Raw genomic sequence first — 17,987 nt, forward strand, 5'->3', positions numbered from 1 at the left:
GAATTATTGCATTTTAAAAATTGGTCGAATACTTTTTGCCAATATTTTCATATTATTTTAATATTGTATATATTTGCATCTATTCAATATTTTTATAGTATAACATATCCAACATTCTTTTTATTAGAATATTTGTCTCTAATTATAGTAATTATTTTCTTCCCATTCTCATCCATCTCAATTTTTACATTATGATCCAAATTATGTCTTCTACATACAATGAACATATCAATACACGTATTGCACATAAATGTATATTTATTGAATATATAAATATATTATCTTAATGTGTGTATGTATAACTGAACAGTCCCATATATACATAATTATACCCAATAAATTGTTAACATAAAAAAATCTCACATAATGCAAGCAAGAAAATAATTAGGATCGTTAGCAACCAATCTAAATTTCCAACCAGTCTGTTTCCTACAATTATATGGATATTAACAAGAATGTTTCGTGCCACATGCTCCCATCGCACTCATTATATAAATTCAATTGATGCCCGTGAAGTTTCCATGCTGCCGTTTCATGAAATACTGCGGTCACATTAATTACTAAAAATAGAGAAGAAGCAGTCCGCGATGTTTCGGGTTTCGCATCAACGAAAATACGACGAATGAATATTGTAGGGTAATTCGAGAGCACGGTAATGTAGAACGCAAGCATGAGAATACAAATGGAGGAGACAAGAGATAAGTTAATTCAGGGACGAGTTGATACAGAAAAATCAGAACGAGATGAAAGAGGGTGTTTGCTCAAGCTGCTAATATAACAGAGTGCTCGCATGCTGTCATCTACATACATATATTAGCAGACGTTATTAAATTCCTTATGTCGTTCGACCTTTTCAGAAAATTTCATTAACGCGTCCGTGGACGTGAATGTTATAACATCCATTTTCATTGCGGTGCGAAATTACACGAACGCTGTAACATTGAAATTTATAAGCCACGTTATCATGCATTCGATTTCATATAGCGTTTATTTCTTGAAATTATATTATGCACTTCAATATCGTGTCCAGACTTCGGATCTTTATGGAAAATAAAAATCGTCCACCTGAATTGCAACAAACCTGATTCGAAAATAATTAATAAATACGAAAACAATAATAAACTTGAATTGAAAATAATGTAACAGCATTCCTAATGATCTTTCCACCGTTTTGTGTTCCACCGACACATTTTTCTCATAAATGCATAAAATCCGCAGTCTAACAATGGCTGACCGGTTCATTGAATACCTTCATTTTATTTGGTTTTCTCTCCGTATATAAAAAGTATAACTATTGAAATACGATATTCTGAGCATCCGGTCGAAATGTGACTAATCAAAGTTTGGATATCACAATTGGTTTCAGAATAAATCACCTATTCCCGCAGCTCGTTCAAATGTCACCGTCCTATTTCGATATCCACGGAATCACAAAAATATTTTTCGTTTCCTTAAAATAACAAACGGCTAGAGAACTGTGGTATATTTCCCAATATCTTCAAACAAACGATTGCGGGAACACCGGGCTGAACACCGCACTGTACAGCATTTCACCCGAACTAAAAAACTTGCTTGTTCACAACGGGTGGCAAAAAACCGTGCCTAAAACAAAGCCATTTAATATTCACGGTAGAATGTACCACACACGCATTCCCGTACCGAAATTCCTCGATCAGGTATTTCGGCCAGTCAGCACCACCGGCGAATCAACAAATTATTCCCAGCTGGCGATCCGCGATAAAAATTAAGCGATCGGGGTGATTCGTCGGAGGTGCGCACGCGGGCGAGAAATAATTGGCGGGAATTCGCAAGAAAGCAGAGGGAGAGGGGATCATCGGTCGGCGGTTTCGGTTAGCATAGATGCGAAATACCGCGAAATTGTTTGACCATCGGCGCTTTGCCCGTCGTAACGTAAAACCCGGTGAAAATTAGAAGATACATCTATGTATCGTGCGCGTACGCACGCAGGCAGCGACACATACATACGTAGCACCCACGAATACGTACGTACAACCTACACGTGCACACATACCAGCAACACATAGACCGCAGATGCAGAGGTATATGCATCGTTAGATGGGCTCGGCTCACAGAGAAGTGCGGATAGAGCGCAGTTCTAGTTGAAGCCGGCTCTTTGATCAGCAATTAACACCACGAGCAGCACTGAGCTCGATCTTCCGTATGCTCATTGGATGAACCCTCTCGAGAGATATCCCTAGACCGATTTTCCTCCGGCCCCCGTCCCTTCATAAATCGAATGGTTCACCTGTTTCATCATCCTTCGATGCACCTCACGGCTTTGCAGGATATTCCTCTGTATATACGTACACATATACACAAACACACGTATACGTACAGATCTATTGATGTGTATAGGTGTACATACGGCCGGTTGCACACGCCAGCACAGTCCGGTCACGCTTCTGATTGATCATGTTTCCGAATGCATTGGCCAAGTGCAGCACTGCAGAGTCGGAAGCGAAGGCTTTCCGGGAAATTACTGACCAAGGTTCAAATTGCGATCGAGTCCAGTTTATTTCGTGGATCTTGTACCGAGTGTCCGTGATATGAAAGCGCATGTTCGCATTTTTCTGTATCCTTAAATCGCTTCCCGTTCCGAGCGCTACATGACAAGATCTTCTCCTCTGCTCCTCTCAAAGTCTCTGGTTGTGCTGTGTCGCTCGAATCTAGCTATTCTGTGGTTACTTGCGTTAACTTTTCCGTTCATCTAATTGCAATTTTGGTATATTTTTAATTCGTTATTTTTTGTTCTACAGTTTTATATTCCAGTACTAATATTTGGACATTCCTTTGTTTATAATATCTTTTTTTTATCATTGTTATTATTGCCATAATTTATTATTATTATCATTTATTATTATTATTACCAATTATTATTATCAATTTTCTTCGTATCATTTTTCTCTTCTATTGCCATTTGATTTAAATTTATTATTATTACTATTTTTACTTTCCAATTATTTTATGCTATGTTTCTATTTCTTCTTTCTTTCTGTTGTTTGTAAATGTTCTTAAACTTGTATAACAAAGGGATTTCCCGGTTTTTATATGTTCATGAATATTATTAATGTTATATTTTTATGATCTTAATATTTAAATTTCATGTGTCCTGAATTTGTAATTTTTGTATGTCCTTAATTCTTCATTTTTATATGTTCCTCATCTCAAATATTGCTGTATTCTTCGCACAGACTATTCGTTATGATTATCTGTTGACTACTTGTTAGGATAAAAATGGCTATTTATTATTTTTACGACTGTGCTGCAAATCTTTATGCAAATTTTCTCATTTTTATACGGTAGTTCGCGAAGATTAGGATTACGAGGACCACGAGATAACTTGTGGCTGTATGATAACTCTGCTAAAGGTGCATTACTAACAAAAAGGCAACATAAAAAGGATTTATTTATTATTTTATAGTCATTATTATTTATTTATTTATTTTTTAATCTTACGGCTTCGAATAGATTTCATCAAAATAAGTCAACGTGTTAAAAGAAACTAAGAATATTAGTGTACTAATTCGAACTATACTTGGCTCATTCGTCTTGCAATTGACACAGCAAAGTTTTACTATGCATAAAAATCTGCAGTCTATTAATAACTTCAACTTGAATAATAAATATGTTTTTCTCACTCATTGTGTTTCGTTTTCGCAGAATGTTTCGTATAATAAATGTACAAAATTCTTTCATTCCTAAAACAATCCAAACTGTACGATAAAACCTAATTTAGTTATTCTTATTTCTAATGCCTATAAAAAATTGATTCGAGTCGCCGGATTTTTTCAGTGACTTGCGTTTTTCGGACAGTTCGTCGATTTCGAGTAACTCGAAAAATTCAAACGCTCGACACGGCTCCAAAGATCGATCATTGCTCGACTCGAAATTTGAGTACTCGCACACATCTGCCCAGAACGTGGGTGACACGAATGGAAGGAGCAGGCTAGAAAGGTATACAGCGGAAAGGTAATGGTGGCGCTGGCGAAGAGGATGGTGTCGGTGGTGGCGATGAAACCGATGGTAGGGCTGCTGGTGGGACGTGAAATCTAGAGGAATGGGAGATATGGCCGTGACCGCGTGGAATCCGTGGAATGTGGCCCGTCACGCCGGAGCAAAGCCGTGGCAGCCCACCGTCCTCTCTCGGTCCACTTCGATCCTCGTTTCCCCCGTCTTTACGCCCGAGACGTCCACGTGAAATTGCGTATCAATTTGCCGCAATTCTTCGATTATACGTACGTTCAACCACCGGCACCGATTTTTCCAACTCCGCTCTGCCCGCCACAATGCAAATCAAACTCAAAACCTGCCTCTCTTTCTTTCATTATCCCCGCTTTTATGGGGAATAGTCCTTTTAAGCGACTGGGAAACGTGGAGACTATGAGCGTTTGAACTTTAGAACTAGTAGTCCTGGCGAGTTTCACCGAATTACTGATTGGACGTCCTGGAGACAATTTAGGATGAATAGTGAACCACTGAGTGAACAATTCAATGTTAAAATGTTAGTTGTTAGAAATTACGTAGTTGGAACAATTTAATTCTGCTACAACACTTTTGCTAAAAATTAAAATTCTGCTTGATTTTTCTGTTTTCTGCTGAATTAAATTTTTATTACATTAAATTTTAGCTACATTAAATTTCGACTAAATTTTTCTGCCACTTTCTAATAAGTTATGTCTCTACTAAATTTTTCTGCAGCATTAAATTTCTGTTTAATTCTTTTACCAAAAATTTTTTTGAAATTCTGTTGAATAAAATTTCTATTAAATGAAATTTTTATTAAATCAAACTTCTGCCAAGTAAAATATCTGCCATATTAAATATTTATACATTATATTTCTATATTAAATTTCAACTAAATTAAATTTTGTTTTTTTTTCATTTATAATATGTTTAACATTAGGGACTAATGTAAGAACTTGCCTAAATCAATTCGAGCCCAAAGTTTAGTATTCATAATGAAGAATGTATTTTTTAACATTGAAAATTACTGTACAATTGAAGAGTGTGTTTTCCAATTTGTTTAGAGAAATTACAAATTCTGAATAATATTACGTATGAGTTAATTAATTCGCTTTGGCAATTCGAGTTAATTAACTCGTTTTGGCAATCATTACTATTATTACGTATATGTATGTAATATGTATTATTTAACATCACAAAATTTGTAATCAAGTATAATTTTTGTGTATAATTTCGAGTGAACTAGGTAGTAATTCTCCAGCAAGAATTACAGTGTTCCAGTAGTTGTAGAACAAGAATCCGAAATGGGTCACGCTGACCCATCTGGTTCTAATGGTAGTTAATCCTAGAAAGACTAGGGGGCGGCTCCCAGAGGCCATTAGTTACAGAACATCAGACATAACTTTTTTCTTTGATCTTGAATATCTCTAGAACACTATAGATGCTGAGGTATCCGAGATTAGTATTACAGAATTATTTTCAGTCGAATAATATTTACTCTCTCAGAAAACCCATCAAAATTAAAAATTGCTCCGACAATTTACGATTATTGAAATATTACACACAAACTTACTGATACATTAATAAAAATACAGTTTTCCAAGTGAACATTGAAGATAAAAATTGCTTAATTAATTGTTTTGACCCCAGAGATAAATTATTCTAATGTTGATATGCTATTATTAGGATTAATAATCCAGTGTCTTTCATAATTGTACATAATAGTATTTTAATTATGCATAATTATATAGTATTATACATAAATGTATGCTAGATAATAATTTAAATTATTACCCTCACCAGTGTAACGAATATCATTACCCTTAATATATCTATTGTATTATGGCAACATACTGGAGCACCAAAGAAGATTCTTTTTCAAAGAATGTCCAAATATTAATACCACTGTTATTGATCTTTTATATGTGCGCACATATCTTTAACGAATTAATTTTATAATCTTTATAAAGGAAAATTTATATAGTATAAAGTTTAAAGTATAATTCTAATTTTTGTAAAATAACCTATGATAATAAGGATTTGTATAAAAATCCGCAATCTGGTGATTACATCATGACACGTATAAAATAATTTCTAATTAATTATTAACATTGTCAAAGCTGTCTTTTGATACCTGTGGTGAAAATAATGTGAAAATAAAATCATCAAATGTGTTCTTACTGCACTGGTAAAAATAACGTTCCATTAAAATTTTAAAAGAAGTATTTTGCCTCTTTTGGTAAAAATAGTGTTCCATTAAAATTTGAAAATGTTTTTTAACCTCTTTGATAAAAACAATATTATATTAAAATTCGTAACTGTGTGCCTTTTGACCACTTTGGCAGAAACAGTGTTAAACAAAAATTTTTAAATGCATCATGAAAATATTCAAAAGTGTCTTTCGACCCCTCAGCTAAAAACGATCTTCTGACCCCGCCAACAAAACAATCATTAACCCTTTGCATTCGCGTGATGATTCTATGTCACCACTAAAAATTATTCTATTACATTCCAAAATAATGTTTAAAAACTGTTGAAAGTGTAACTGTTATATGAATTACAAGACTCCATTCCATACGATTAAAATGCACCGAGTCATTTAAAATGGAAATAACGCAAATCAGAAAAATTATTTTGAATTCTAAGTTAAAATGATTTCGAGTACAAAGGATTAATACGAATCACTGCACGTTCTAATGCGTCAAAGCTGATCATGCAACGAAGGCACGATCGACCTCCGACCCATTTCAGTACGCGTCCAGCCCCAGAAAAATCGGCTCCCGGATTCCCAGCGTCGGTAATAACGGTTGGCAGTAATTCTTCGAGAGTTCACATAGCTTCTGTCGGATTTCTTTTGGGAAAAAGGAGGAGAGCTACCCGCAGATTCGTAGGGCTCGACAAAAAATTCGACAGCGGCGTGGCGGAGAGCGTCGGCGTTAACCGACGATTACTCAAAAGAAACCCGGATCTGAGGACAGTGAAGAGGGTTCTGGCCGAAGTCAACGTCCACGGTTGGGAGGATCGAAATAAGAAGAACGATGATTTCATCGCGCTCAAATTCGGAGCAACAGCGAAAAGAGACCCCGTAGCCTCTATGGGGCGGGAATCCCTGGATCGTATTTTCCTTTGTCGGTTCACCGTTCCTGAGCCGCCTACAACGGAGATATATTTTTCCCAATGACGTAACTGTATCCACCAACATTGATCTTTCGCGCCGAAAACCTTCCCTCCTTCTTCTTCTGCTTTTTCTTCGTTTTCTTCTTTCCTCTCTCTTCTTCTTCCACTGCCCCTATTCAACTAATTCGAACCAGAATAGCTGACCTTTCGAAAATCACTGATCGCGCGAAACTGACCAGATCTCGGATCTAGTTGTGAAGGATCCTGCAGGATAAATTAGTCCAGGATCATTCCCACGCTGGTGGCTCGCGATCTATAGTTTTCCCACGACGCTGCCTTCTACTCGCCGGTTACTTTCCTCGAGATGTACGAGCCGGTTTCGCAATCGGTCCTCCATTGAAGGTGAAACGGTCCTATGTCTTTGATCTTTGTCTTCGATGATTGCATGGTAGTGCAGCAATCGATCAGGATCGAGCTGATTGATGCGCTTCGCGGAGATTGCCTGCAAACACGGAAATTAATTAATTAAATATTCATGCAGAGCGGAGTTGGATATTATTTGAATAAAATTATACTCGAACTGCATTTTTCGAATATATTTTTCGAATAAATTTTATGCGAATAACGTTTCGAGTAAATTCTAGGAATGAAATTTTATTCGTTATTCATTATTCGAATAAAATATGCCCGACACTGCGTATACAGTATACTATGTATAAAATATTAAATCTTTCTGTATCAATTACGTGATACCTGAGCGAAGTAGATATTTCTTTCTTTCTTTAACGATCTGAACGTATAAAAAAGCAGTAAATTGATTTTACCTACTAATTTGTGCCGTAAGTGCATCAAATATGCAGTATGGTGAATATAAATCAAATATCTTTAATGAGTGGAGCAAGTTTAAAATGCTGAAAATAAGATGATCTTTGTGCATTTTTTTCTTTTCAGAAGTAAGCAGCGATTCTGTCTAAACCTTGACAATAATTTCTCTCATAATTAAGCAATATGTTCTAATCTTTTCGTTAGCAAATATGTTGTAAAACTGGATACGTGTAAACATTTCTACAGCTAAATTGCAGCCATTCTAGAGACCTTAATTTTCGCCAGAAACGAAGACACGAACGATATTTGGAATTCATAAACTGGACTGCATGCTTAGTTGCTTAAAGTTAACGTTAAAACATAAAAAACGTGACGACATATAATTTTATATTTTACAATTATTGGAACCGCTTGCATTATAACACAAGTCAGATTTATGATGATTTCTCACATGATCTACTATGTGGAAACAAGATTTGATTCCTCTGTTATTAAGATGCATGGAAGAAACAAAAATTGCCTCCTTCGATTAAGAAAATTATTAATAACAAAGATGTGCTCATATGAATGAAATCAAAGTGTGTGTGCAGAAGATTAATATAAAAATTGCTGAAATTAATATAAAAGTAAAAAGTCTATGTAAATAGAATCTTACAATTCTGATAAAACAATACATAGTACCAGTTATATTGAACGGCACGTTTAGTGCTGAAATTAACGAAGAAGTTTCAAGTGACGAGGAACAGTACCAAAAATGTATTGTACTGTCCAGAAACGTCGTTTGAACAATGCCACCTGTCGAGGGATAGATATTGCCTTGTGAGCGAGGTTGCCTAACCATTTAGTTTTTGTACAGTAAAAAGTTGGACCGTGGAAGCGAATATTTCGAGGACACAATGTACATAACTCACGCAGCATTTACATATGCATACATAGGACAGAGGATCGCCAGAAGCGTTTCATAATATCTTGCCGCGCGTTTTTCCCCATGGGAAACAAGCTGCCGGTATTACCGCAAAAAAGCTAAAGCGCGCGCATCTATACGGTGACAATGTAGTTAACCATTCGTGACGAGAGTCGCGGCTGGTACGTGAAGTATCTCCTGGGTGAATGTAAAATACGCGAGAGAGATTCTTTAAATGTCGCTACAGGTGCAACAGTACATGCACGCCGGATGTTCCTGGCCGCTGACGATCTATAATTATACCGTGCAGGCTGCAAAGAATTTTCTGACACTCTGTAGAACACTGTTTTCAAACATGGCCACTGGATATGCCGGCCTTTGAGCTATCTTATTTCCTTTATTTCTAAAAGCAACTTCTGAGATTCAAACTTTATACGTACACGGTTGGAAGTTTTGATAATGATTATTAGACTGCGGAGGTTTATCCAAGATTTGTATGTCGAAATATGCAAAACATATGCAAAAGTAATGCAGGATCTACTCAAGAATATGAAATGTATATGAAAAAGATATGAGAGCTACATGCAAATTGTTTATACTATTTACCGTAATTTGCATTACAACGTATTACGATTATTTTTTCTATATTCTGGTCTGACGATTGGTGCGTTTTATCAGATAAAATTAATTTAACCAAGTGGTTAAATTAATTACAAATACGTCTTGATTTTTAAGGTTAATTTTGTATGCATTTTATCGATCATACTGGGTACAGTTTCAAGTTATTCTAGAATTATTCTAAAATGTGCAAGATTAATGAATATGTTTTTCCAATAACGTGCTTTTGCATCATCTATAGTAGTTTCACCACATAAGATTGATAGTATTCCAAATCTAGGATTCATTTTTAGGACATACTTGCATTTTTCTTTTACTTTTCCTCCAAAAGTAGTGTATTGAGAACATGATCCAGCTTATTAACCTTTGAAACTACACGAATTGAATCACTTAACGATAATGTGTTAGAATCTAAGTTCATTGTAGCAGTTGGTAAAATGCTTCAATAAAGGTCAAATCGTCAGTAAGATGTTCATCCTTGAAAATCTCTTGTGTGGCTTCAATATACACTGTGACTTTTTCTTTAAAGTGTTCGACAACCTAGAAATAAATAAAAATTCGATGCTGCAGTTAATCTTAATTATCTAAATATAAATACTTCCCAAACGTGTTAGAATCTAGTCAATCGAATCTATCTGATATAAGCAGAAATAAGACAGATATAGGAAAAAAATATGCAATATACAAAACATATGCGATATGTAAAATATGCAAAAAGGAAATTATAGTTTTGGAATCCTCTAACGATAAAACAAATTTCTGTCCAAGTCGCATTTCATCTCTCTCAGATAAACATATGCATTCGCATAAACATCCTTAGTCTAGTAACTGCATTTCTTCCTTGCTCTTTAAACAACCATTCGTTACTCACTGAGCTACTGTAGCAAAAGTTCATTCCTTCGGATCCCAAATACACCATCGAGGTTCGCAAAAATTAACCCAGCAGTCTCGGATTGAGAACCGCTGATCCACGGAATCGGTCCCGATCCAACGATTCCGGTTAACATCCGAGCCCGGTGCGGTTGAACCGGCAGCGAGGGTTGGTGGCGAAACGGAACGAAACGGAACGAAACGAAACGAAACGAAACGAAACGAAACGAAACGAAACGAAACGAAACGAAATGAAAATGTCGGGGGAAAGAATCTCGGCGAGCGCATCGGTGGATCTTTTTGTCGGGACCTCGGCAATGGCCGTGGCATGTCGTATGTGTATAACGAAACAGCCTTAGTCGGAGAAGGAATAGAAAGAAGAAGACTGACCGGGCGGTGCGGGGTCGGTCGGCGGCTGGAAGTCCGGGGGTGGTCGGAAGGGAGAACGGGAAACGGCGCACAGCTTTCCAGCAGGCCGCAGTGCAAATGCAAGCCTTGAATGTGTAATAAGCACTCACGTCGCAACCCTTGGCTAGACCAGAGCCTCGTGTCTGCGTTTAGAAAGGTCCTGGTACGCACACGCCGACCATGACGAACACGATCGCGTGGTACGCGGACTGCTCCGGTCTCGTGTGGGCCACACGTGAATGCTGGCCGAGCCAGTCGTGTGCGTGATTCAGAATGATACGGCACTGTCGACGCAAGTTTGATTGCGAACGGAGCGGTGCGGAGCGGCGGCGACGCCGTTGCCTGCCAGGCCGTGAGGCAAACACGCATCGCCGAGGCAGCGGCCACGGTGAAAACAGCTCGGGATTACAGGTGGAAGGGTAGAAGCCTATCGCTCTCTTTCCCAAAGCTCATAAAAGCCCACGGCGCTGTGCGTATTAATGCGCGATGTTGACTGTGTGTTGCGCCCCGAGAACCACCTAAAAGACGATCCATTGTGCGAACAGGAATGAGAGTAGACCACCCCTTACCAGCCCACGACTTACCTAACCGCCGCTAGGTCGATCGACTCGCTGAGGGACGCATTGTGCAACCGGCTCCCCGAATTTTTGCAAATTTCTTTCTTCTGCCTAGGGAGCCAGAGGTCCCCGCTCTCTTTGTTCGCCGGATTTTTTCGGGTAGAACAATTTAGAGGAACCTTTTGTGATTCTTCCTCCCGCTGCTACGTGCTGCACGATGGATTGCTGTGCCGGAGGTTTGCTCTCGATCATTGCTTGTGCCGAGCTTTTGCTATTGGCGATTCTGGTTCAGATGTTCTTTAGAGATTGTTGCGGATACTTCGCTCATGTTTCGTCCAGTTTTGAGAGACACTGTGAAACAAGATATTGCGATACAGTCGTGATTCTTAAATTGGAATCGTATAAGAGAAACAAAAGAGCGTTGTACGATGATCTTACCAAACTTTTTCAATTCTTTTCTTCTCTCCAACGTGATGTGGAGGTCTTAGAAGTTCTTTGCAAGTTCGTTGCAGATCCTAATGCTTCGTCCAGTTTTGAGAAACATTTTGAAACAAGATATCGTGATTTAGTTATAACGTCTTAATTGTAAGAAAATGTTGCAATTCGAACAAAAAAGTATAGCTCGCGTTATACATATATCGGCTTCTCCGAAATAATTGAGAGGAACGTTCTATGTTCCAAAATAAACGAAAGATCACATTATTTAACAAAATGACTGTACTTCTTAATAAACGTTTGTCATGCATCGTGTCATGCATTGGATTGTCGCAAAAATAATTTCGGTTTATTCTCGTAGCTATCTATTTGGAAGACCGAAATTACTTTTGCAACATGCCAATCGTCAGAAAATAATTGTTGTCTATCTTTATATAAACTGAAACTGTGCATTGCATATCGCGCATGCACATGTAACGAACATGTTGTATTCGAATTGCTACGAGAGCTAAAATTAGTATTTGAGAGCATGTTGAAATTGAAAAGGCTCGGGAGAACTGCACACAGTGTGACCAATAATTTGCAGCCAACTACCAGCAATAAAGCAAAGGTACGGGCTCCGAAAATCAAATTACACGGCAAACAATAAGAGGCTAAAAGCGTGAAAGTTTCGAAACGGGAGGTTACGCGAAATTAGCGGAGAATTAAAAACTCGGTTTGAACGAAACAAAGTTCAGCCGTTAATCCAAGCATCCGCGCGGCCGGTTCTGGATTTGATAAAGCAGAACACAACACGGCGCTCCCGAAATTGGCAAATTTTTAACTAGTTCGCAAGAAATCTCGTTAACGAATTTATTCGTTACGACTTTATCAAGTTCGAAGCATGCCGAGCATCCTCCATGTTTTACTTTCACGGAAACCTCGCAGGCAGACGGCTACTCGTTGCAGCATCGAAAGTTCCTCTCAGCTTAGTTTCGACGCGGAACAGAAATAATTATGTAAGAGCCGTTGACTTCGGAAAATTACGTAAGCCGTTGAAAAATTCTCTCCTCTGCCCGGGTCCCATAAATAAGAACTTTCGTGTTGTGGCCGTTCGAATATTTATTACCCTCCTTCGAGCACCGGCCGGCGATAAATTAACTATCATTTATGGTTTACCGATACCCGTTCGACGAATATCAAAATGTTATTCTAAATATTGCGGTTCCGCTGACGTTTACTGTTCGTTGTCCTGCGAGCATGACCGCGTGAGATGCATGCGCATAAATTACGCTGTTCAGCGTGTTCTTTAACCTTAAAAGGTCCGTGCCTCTTACCTAAACGATTTATCCTGTCTACAGGGCCATTCGTTTCCGTAATTTTCATTTTTACACTGGAAACGATCCTTAAGGACTACTAAATCATCTTTCGAAAATATTCCGAGTCAGTGATATAGTGCAGTCGTAATATTTTACCGAACTTGAGAAGCATCTAACTGTTACAAAATATTAAAAGCATGTCATTCTTATATTTTAGAATATTATAAAAAAATTATATGATGTTGCTAACGTCTTCCAGGATTTTACTACAATTTTTTTAAATTTTGTTTCACGACTTTGTTTCACGCGAGTCCTTATGCGAACGAGTCTACGCCATTCACCCTGTTATGCGAATCCTTCAGAAACGAAATGTCATCCTTTAGTTGCCTAGAATATTTTGATAAAATGATTTGCCGTCTCCGAGAATCGTTTTACAATTCTCAAAATTTTGTAGGTCTTCCAGGATTGTACTAGAATCTTTTAAATATTGTCTCATCGCTATACCGTGAGTCTTTATGCAGCCAATATACGTTGTTAAGAATATTTTGACAAAATGATTCACAATCTCCAAGAATCGTCTTAAAATTCCCAGAATGTTTGTCCACGATCGTACCAACTCCAGACTGAACAATACAGAATGAAACTTAATTCAATGCATATTTAACACGTTCCGTGCCACGTGTACCGTCGATGGTACACGCTTGCATGTTTACTTAGTGAACTGAACAAATTGTTTACAAGAAATTTAGAAGCGAAGAATCAATTTCCACCGCAAGAATGGGCGTCGATAAGTTTTTGTTACGTTGTTATGTGTACGAGAATTAATAATTGCACGTAATACATCAAGTTTTAGTAAAATATCAAAGTGTGAAGATTCGAGTAAAAAAAGCTCGGCACGGAACGTGTTAACAAATGAAATGGAACCGCGGTCCGCCGCACGCGGCCTAATTAATGCTGGATTAAAACGATTTCATGCTTATTAACCGCGCGTTTTCGAACTAGTCTAATGGATAAAGTTACAGTGAGACTCCCGTGGGCGGTGTCGACTGAAGCTGATTTCTCCCGCGGATTCCACGGGGCGTTGAGTGTCCGACATTGAGCGACCATATCAAATTCGCAACGTTGACCGTTACCAACTGGACACTATCGTTGCGGACGCTGTCATCGTGACGGCACACACAGCCAGCGATTGATCCGCGTAACCCACGTCAAAACATTGACGTTTCACTGTCACCTCGAAAAAGGAAAATCGTCTGAACAGCCGGGAAAATTGGAGTGATGAATAAGAAAGCTACCGCGGCGTAAAGGCAGAAATCACGTCTATAGTGATCCCGAGTCAGGCGAGCAGGATTAAACGGCCAGTTAAATTTAATCCGATTGTAGTCCCCGTATCGCTTAACTGCCTCTCGTGTGAACGTGACTCCTGTGACAACGAGTTCGCTGGCTGCATTTCTTACTTTAACTGTTCTGAAGATAACTGCCCCCCGCTTAAGACCTAGAAGTGAAATTGACGTAGATTAGAGATGGGAGTATTCAAATGTCCCTGGCACCTCTCGCTTGAATTTGAGAACAGAAATTAGTATGAAAAGAGACAATTAAATTTAATATTAGATTAAGAGAATCGAACCGTTTAGGATTGCTAGAGAGAGAAATTTTTGGTTTCCGCTTCTTGTGATTGATACGAAAAATATTCAATCTAAATCACCAGGTTGCGGATTTTACGCATTTACGGAAATTAAAAATGTTAAGGTACTATTTTTTATCCATGAAAATTATTCAAGAAAAAAAGAACTTTTGAGAATAAAAATCCACAGTTTATTTGTCACAATTACGATTTGATATGTGCCTCCATACTGTGTTGCTATCAAAAATTAAACATTTTTATTCGTGAATCTAATTCTATAGCTTATTCTGTGGTCAAATCTGTGTCAAAAATTTCAAACTGTATTGAACAAATCTAAAGCTCTAATATTTCGGGCACTTTATATATTTATCTTGAAACTGCAAATTGATGTAATAGACATTCAGATTATGTTTACAATATTTTTAGAGAAACATCAGGAATTGTCAAACTCTTCTTCATCAGTCTTTTTAAGGATGTTTCCAAAAGTGTATTTTCAGCACATGTTAATTATCCGTGGCCTAAAAATGATAAGGCAGAAGAATTAAGATATTGAAATAAATTTTCAAAAATCTCTATTCTCCTGACGATATGTTATTGTATATATTGTATTGTTGTATTTTTATTGTGTCTTCAATATTTTTCAATACTGAAGAATATAATTAAAACGACAAAAGTGTGGCATTTCTATTCAGCTTCTGTCTCTGACAAACAACACAGAAAATTACTTAAAGATCGTCGGTCCACTGACCCTCCATTCTGAAAAAAAATCCAGTGCGTAAGCAAGTCTGTGTACGACTATAACCCAAACGCGATGAAACAGAACGCCCATAAAAAAAAATCCGCGATGAAATGTGTATATGCGTGGAACAACTTCCGGCGCCGATCACCTGTTTCACAGCCTGCCGCTAGTCGGTTATAAAATTCTTGGAAGCAACGATCGTTGCCAATCGGTGTGCCCTGAAACAGGAATATCAAACCGTGGAGCATGTTGGACGCAAACACGAGAAGCTCGCGCCATTGGCATCGCGCTCGCATTCGGTTCCCATTTCGAATATCCGGCTTAGGCGAGCGGCGACCGCAGCCTCTGGGATATAGTATCGAATGCGGCCGTTTCTCCCGTTCCCCATTTTTCTTCCTGCGTACCCCTTCCTCTTCCGTCTTGTTCCCTCTTTTCACTCTCGACGCTACTCTCTCCACACTTTTCCTCTCCGTCTCCCTCTCGCCGACGTCGGTCTCTCGTTTTTCTCGGCGTTTCCTTCATAAATGCCGCCGGTACACTATACTTATACACACCGAGAGCCGTGTAGTCTATTTTCTGTATCGACTTCGCTTCCGTTAGCATTCTCTTCGACCGTGGCATATGGATTACATTCGGTGTCCGCTTCCCGAGACGCCATATGTAATATCCCTTGCGAGCATGATCGCGGATGAAAGTATTGTACAACTGTGCTGGCCGCAGCCCTTTATGCTGTGAATAGACGCTCTGGAAAATGTGCTGGTTGCTTTAATCCTTTCACCGTTTATGCTTCTATTTCGAAGACGACTTCGCTGAAGTTTGCTCCGATGTCTCTTCTATCTTCGCATACTTATTTCGCATTCATTTCTGCCTCAGTTTACAGAAGCATAATTGTTATTGACAGACTAGCTTCTGAGAGACTGGTCTTGATTTTTGTTCCGTCGTATTCTGATTTGGATCATGTTGGATCAGCCTGAAACGTAAACTGTTATTAATGTACCGTTGTTAACTTCTAAATTATAAGAATAATTTGGATGATTATTATTTTCCTACACCAGGGATCTTTATGCAGAAGGAAGATCGTCTGACTTAAAAGTTGTGTGCAATTTTTTTTATGTTTAAGTAATTTTAATTAGCTGAAATTGATACATCTCCATTCGTTAAACTTTTAACCTGAAACTTTTAACTGCCTTAAATTTCACTTATACATTTTTATCATAAACGCGTTTGCATAGAAGTAAGCAATGTAGATATGTAAAAGATTGCATATATATATATATGCAATCTTTTATATATATATTTTTTATATATTTATATATATACATATATATATATATATATATATATATATATATATATATAGAGAGAGAGAGAGAGAGAGAGAGAGAGAAAGAGAGTTCAGAGCAAGTTGTACGTGATCGTATTTGTCCAGAATTTTGGGTGGTCTTTTAGATCGAGTTGTATTGTTCGATTATAATGTTTTGTTACCATTCTGATTGCAGGCCGAGGAGTTGAACACCCTTGTCGGCAATGCTTTTCGTATGGCATACGTGGCGCAACTCCAGCGCCAACCGATCCTTCAGGATGTGATCTCACCGCAGTCATCGCCACCCTATCGCAAAGACAAACAGGAGACCCGGTCCTCGTGGGTACGTATTCTTCCTACCCCTCCTCATTGTCAGGGAAACACTTTCGCTTCCTTTAAAGGGATCCGTTCGTTCCTACCCTGCGAAAACTGGGTCACTTTAGCGAATCTTTTTAAGGAAACTTCACGCAATTGCATATTTACGTTCTTCGTGACAAATATAAATATATGAAGTATAATTGTCGAACAAGTTATGAACCAAATCAGAACCTACTAAATTCTTGCGATCTCCAATTTTCACAAAATTTTGACATTCTATTACTCAGTAGCAAACTGTAATTTTAATCATTCTGATAAACACGATGTTTCGAAAGACGCTTGCATTACTTCAGACGTGGAATTAGTGTGCTAAAATAAGAAAAAAATTTCTGTAAACGTATGTGTTCATATGACTTTTACCTTTAACGTACTACAACCACCTCTGAAGTTATGCCCACATATTTTGAAACATCCTGTATAGTAGTACGCGTATACATATAATGAAGGATGCAATAAATTCATCTGATTTCTTACTGCGTTTTAAGTTTTGATATACCATAAAGGTGTACAAGAAACTAAAAAGATCATTCTAATTTATAATGAAAAAGTTAAATAACAACAATATTATAATGTTAAATTATAATATTAAATAAGAAAGAAGATTAAAGAATTTGAATATCAGCCTAATAAGGAATACCACTGGATTTGAAGATCAGACTAATAAGGTAACTAAATTCGAAGATCAACCTAATAAGGAGTAGCATTGAATTTTTTTGGAGAGTAACGTAAGTTTCCGTAAAAGCTAAGCATGTAATTGCGATTCCATCAGGTCAAATTGAACTATCTGTGCAACATACGCGAGAGACGCAACGTGACGCTGTTTGTTCAAAAGAGTCGCTCTTTGCTTCGATCGTTTTTTCGTTTGATAGCAATTTTTCACGGTCGACCGTTCCAAATAATTGCCTGTCACCGGATTTTAACCGGACC

At 37.8% G+C, this 17,987-nt stretch overlaps 1 protein-coding gene across 4 annotated transcripts in view; it reads left to right on the plus strand.

Annotated features, from left to right (window-relative positions):
- LOC117220516 (EGFR adapter protein) overlaps nucleotides 1-17,987 on the plus strand; it is a 383,013-nt gene that overhangs the window by 349,316 nt on the left and 15,710 nt on the right. For all 4 annotated transcript variants that reach the window (XM_076518718.1, XM_033470533.2, XM_076518719.1 and 1 more), the window contains one exon: nucleotides 16,879-17,025. In XM_076518718.1, coding sequence (XP_076374833.1) covers nucleotides 16,879-17,025 — 147 coding nt within the window. The remainder of the gene's footprint in view (nucleotides 1-16,878; nucleotides 17,026-17,987) is intronic.

The sequence above is a fragment of the Megalopta genalis genome, chromosome 2 (genome assembly GCF_051020955.1).
Source record: "Megalopta genalis isolate 19385.01 chromosome 2, iyMegGena1_principal, whole genome shotgun sequence".
Taxonomy (NCBI): Eukaryota; Metazoa; Arthropoda; class Insecta; order Hymenoptera; family Halictidae; genus Megalopta; species Megalopta genalis.